The following is a 4,699-nucleotide window of genomic DNA, read 5'->3' on the forward strand; positions in this document are numbered from 1 at the left end:
TCAAGATCAAGCGAGCTTTTGCCCTTCTGCTCCGCGGGAGGTATCCGTCCTCCCTGAGCTCTCCTTAGGACACCTGCGTTACGGTTTGACAGGTGTACCGCCCCAGTCTAACTCCCCACCAGCCACTGTCACTGGACGGGTGGGGGGGGGGGGGTGTGGGGAGAGACCTCACGGGTAGAGAGGCCCTCCCCGGCTTGACGCCAGAAGCGAGAGCCCGCCGGGGGCTCGCCTCCCCGCCTCACCGGGTAAGTGAGGAAACGATAAGAGGTGGCTCATGAGGCGGCATGCATGGAAGACAGTCCAAAAGGCAGTTCAAAAAAGCAGTCCAAAAAAGTAGTTCAAAAAAGCAGTCCAAAAAAAACAGGATAATCCAAGCAAAAAAGAATTTGTATGAAGTAGAAAAAGTAAAAACAAACCCCAACGGTCTCACCCACGTTAGCTTCTCAGGGATTCTCTGGGCTCCTAAGGCAATACCTCTGAGGAAGAGGAAAAACAGTCCCCCAATGATCCCAAAAGGAGAAAAAGGAGATAATCCACTGGAAAAAAAACCCCTCAAAAACCCCCGGCATTCCTTTGTTAGTCTGTCTTCCATGCATGCCGCCTCATGAGCCACCACAGACTTCAAAATGGCCACCTCTCACCCCTTACACAGAGGCCTTTCACAATAAGAGTCCTTCCTTTCCCCATCACATTCCCTGCCCCACAGATGTCAAATAGTTACAAATAGTTTACCAAAAATATAAATAATCATCAAAACATGAAAACATTAATTGGGAAATGTTTTCTCTTTTATGGAGGTATCACAAACCTATTGTCAACTCTTTCCTCAACCCAGCTTGCATGGTGCATCATGGGTAGAGTTTATGGAAAGCCATAAATTGCCCGATTGTTCAGGTTGTCGTGGTTTAATGCCGAGTTCAGACTGCACGATTTTAGCCCCGATTTTGACTCACCGACAGGTTTTGAGAAATTGCCGACAAATGCCCAAAATCACAGGCAAATCGGTGCTTGTTCACGCTAGTGACAATCACGCAGTGTGAATGAGCAAAGACGCGATCTGAGAAAATCGCAGATGAGTCGCCGACGCCCGTGAGATATTTGGCATGCTAAATATCTGGACCTGTCGGCGATTCAAAATCCTGCTGTGTGAAAAGTGTTCTGACTGAAAACTACATCGGCGATGACTGACAGCCAATGAGAGAGCAAGATACAGAGCAGCGGGGAGTTCGGGGAGGAGTTATAGACCACAACATCAGCAAGCATGGCTTCATTCACATAAACATTACAATTCTATCAAACGGAAACAAAACACAAACATTTGCTTGACCATCCGCAACAGCAGCACATTGAAAAGTTATTTACCTCCAACTCTCGTTGCAGAACACACAATCCACAGTCTCCCCAACCATTTCCTCCATATTTTTCTTTTTCTTATATTCGCTGCAAATCAGCGCACCGGCAATTCATATTGCAAGCTTCTTGCCGGCTACCGTTTTTAATAATAACTCCGGTCCTGCACGCTTGATCTTGCGTGTTTGGTTGTGAAACGTAGTTTGCGTGCCAGACAGAGTTGTCGGCGATTCTTCCTATTGTAAAGTCATGCAGTGTGAAACCTTCTGTCGCCGATCCATCGTGCAGTTTGAACACAGCAGCGACTGAATGCTGGCCAAGATAGTCATGCAGTGTGAAAAGAACAGTGACCCAACTACTTTGAAAATCGTGCAGTCTGAACTCGGCTTAAGGTTTGTTTTGAGATAGAACCAAGGGAAGTGACAGATTTCTGAAGAGAAGGCAATCCAAACATGTGAAGAGCCAAAAACCATACCAGGAGCTAAATAATGTCAGCAAGTTATATCTGAATTAAAGACTTTAGAGGCTAACATTTAGAAGAGAAAAACTTTACCCAAATTAAAACCTTAATTTATAGGACATGCAGAATATGAAAATAGAAAAAAAAAAAAAAAAAAAAAAAAAAAAAAAAAAGTTTAGCCCAAATTTAGGCCCCACACCAGGGACTGTGGATACTACAATCATATTCAGCACCATTACTTTTTTAGTGAACAGGTGCTTCTTTCAGCTTGTATTGTGCCATGTGTCAATTTAGGTCCACATTTACCATGCATGTGAATAACTTGATTGTACAGTAACATCGTTTATACTACACATCTTTGTAGCTTTCTTGAGTGAAAAATGACCTGCTAACAAGGCTGAGTGTTGAACCAACAATTTGTGATAGGTTTACAAAGTTTAAAGGTTTGTGTAAAAGCTCAAGTGGACAAATTACCTATAAATATAGATCTCTATAGACATCCATCGGTTTTGTATACTGTGTATATAGAAATATTTTCTATTAATTTTAAGCATAACCAGTGAACTTATAACGGCAGTATACAAAAAAAAAAAAAAAAAAAAAAAAAAAAAAAGAAGACTGAAGAGCCTGCCATGATCCAACCACTCATTTATTCCTGTTACAGTAAATATTTGATATAATTAGATCGAGAAAGTCCTGGATCTTGAGGATGCTAGGGCATGAAGCGATATTTTCCACCAGCAGGAACAAAAGGCTTGAAGGATTGACGTCCATAGAATATTGGGTACATTGGAGGATAACCTGCAAACTGCTCAAACTGAGCAGCGGTGGTTGTGGAAGGTGTCATTGTTGCTTCAACTGGGCTCTTGGAGTGGTATATATAGGGAGGAAACATCGGATACCTGGGCCATTTTGCTGCAGAACCACTAGAATACAAGTAAGGATCAAACATTGACATGGGATACATGTGAGGGAACACATGTTGGTTAGGGTCTTGAGGAGGAAGAGTCGTAGGCGGCACAGTGGGAGGTACAGGGTAACGAGGAGAATGTGGATGATACCACCAGGGTTTTCCAAACGGGGAAGGGTAAAATATTTGTTGACTGTCCAATGGGTCCTGGACAGGAGCAATGGTTGTTGGGGCCGGCATTGGAGTCACGGGACAAGAAAGAGTCACTTCCCGGTCACCGTACATCAGAGGGAGCTGCATTTCACCATCCTGAGGAAGACATGAAACGTCAGCTACCATACATGTAAAATCAGACAAGTGCACTATTTTTACCTTCACTTCCAAACAGCTTCCTAATGGTGCCGTGATAACCAGTGAACCATCAACAGTCTCCAATGTGAATGAGCATTTGGGAGGTGTTAAAAGCAAAGGCTGCCATGATCCATCAACTACAAGAAAGAAAAACAAAAAGCTCAAACACCTCTCAACTTAAATGCAAATAATTAAGGGACTTACCTTTAACTTTAACATCATCTACTCTGACACCAAGTGAGATAGTCATGTAAGAGGGAAAGCAGGACACTGTAGGGATGAGATTACTTGCAGGGCAAGACATTTGCACCGGAGCCCCCATTACAAGCAGTGGCAGAACATAACTTCCGTCCTGTTAGGAGATATAGGAAGAGAAAAAAAAACTCCAAATCATTCAAGGCTCACTCTTCACATGGTCAGAGCAGAGCTACAGTGCACTTATCTTTAGCATGCAAACTAACCTGTAGTCGGACGCAGCCCTGGTATGGAGCAACAAGAGAAACGTCTCTGCGTGCCCGTTTCAGTGAGAAACCACAGCTGGCTGGCATCTCAGACAGAGGCACTATTGACTGATCTCCTGGTGGAGGGGAGTCAATTCATGAATTAAATAAAAAAAATAATTATAATCCCACATACTCACAAGCCCAAAACATCTTACCTTGATCAACCAGAAAGTGTGGAGTTCTTATTGCCCCTGGAATGCGCAAGGTCATTGAATCACTTCCACAGTGCACAGAAGGACCCAAACGATGCAGCTTAGCTTCAGCAACGTGGAACCGCTCTTAATATAGAATAAAAAGCACATTAAGAAATAAAAACCCCAAACATGTTAAGTTATATCCCTCTATTAAAAAGACCCATTTTAAAAATTGTATTTTCTAGTTAACTTCTTTTGACTGATATTCTGTCTGACTGACAAACTGTTCTGCTGATTTGAGTTCAGATGTTCCCTTTTCTTTGTCAGATACTGTACCTTCACCACCTATTAAAAGTTTGCCAAAACGGATTGGGTTTTCAGAGGCTGCTCCATAAACAGCACCAGTTTCAGAAAAAGGCCCAGGACCAGCCCTTAAAGTTGAAATCAGTGTCAGCACAACCATTGTGAAAAGCAAGATGTCCTTTGGCCAAAGCATGGTGAGTTTGTTATGATACCCAAACAAATACCAAAAATGTAACTTATTGAAAAATCTTTAACTATAAAGGTTGATAAGTGTATTGAGACAAACTGTGTTATTTTTACTCACTTTTGAATCACTCGCTGATGCTGGTTGGCCAATCAAATCTATTCCTCAATCAGCTTGTTGTTTTCACCTGTGCCTCATTAAGCTGAGAGTTAACACAAGGGCTGAATTTGGATTACTACTCCAGTCAAGCAATGTCAAAATACACAACATTAGCCTCCAGTTTCACAGACAAGGCTTAAAGGGTTAGTTCACCCAAAAATGAATAATCTGTCATTAATCACTCACCCTCGTGTCGAAACCTGTAAGAATTCTGTTAATCTTCAGAAGACAAATGAACATCTTTTTGATTAACTCTGAGAGCTTTCTGTCCCTCCATAGACAGCTACGCAACTGACACTTTGACAAGTCAAGTAACCTTTATTTATATAGTGCTTTTTACAACGC

The 4,699-nt window shown here is 42.3% G+C and overlaps 1 protein-coding gene across 1 annotated transcript; it reads right to left on the minus strand.

The window, feature by feature from the left end:
• Positions 1–2,446: 2,446 nt before the first annotated feature.
• Positions 2,447–4,255, minus strand: LOC137021126 (uncharacterized). The gene is made up of 6 exons (XM_067387344.1): positions 4,045–4,255; positions 3,730–3,852; positions 3,533–3,648; positions 3,276–3,423; positions 3,093–3,208; positions 2,447–3,029 (listed from the first exon to the last, which is right to left on the minus strand). Exons 1-6 carry the CDS (start codon positions 4,202–4,204, stop codon positions 2,523–2,525), a joined length of 1,170 nt encoding a protein of 389 aa, XP_067243445.1. The 5' UTR covers positions 4,205–4,255; the 3' UTR covers positions 2,447–2,522.
• Between the last annotated feature and the right edge of the window lie 444 nt (positions 4,256–4,699).

This window comes from Chanodichthys erythropterus, chromosome 6 (genome assembly GCF_024489055.1).
Source record: "Chanodichthys erythropterus isolate Z2021 chromosome 6, ASM2448905v1, whole genome shotgun sequence".
NCBI lineage: Eukaryota > Metazoa > Chordata > Actinopteri > Cypriniformes > Xenocyprididae > Chanodichthys > Chanodichthys erythropterus.

Excerpts from the sequence above, each read along its gene's own strand:
- LOC137021126 (XM_067387344.1), bottom strand. The coding sequence starts at position 4,204 with ATGCTTTGGCCAAAGGACATCTTGCTTTTCACAATGGTTGTGCTGACA. Across the intron at positions 3,649-3,729 it reads ACACTTTCTGGTTGATCAAG|GAGATCAGTCAATAGTGCCT; the intron begins GTAAGATGTTTT and ends CCCCTCCACCAG. Across the intron at positions 3,209-3,275 it reads AGATGATGTTAAAGTTAAAG|TTGATGGATCATGGCAGCCT; the intron begins GTAAGTCCCTTA and ends TCTTTCTTGTAG.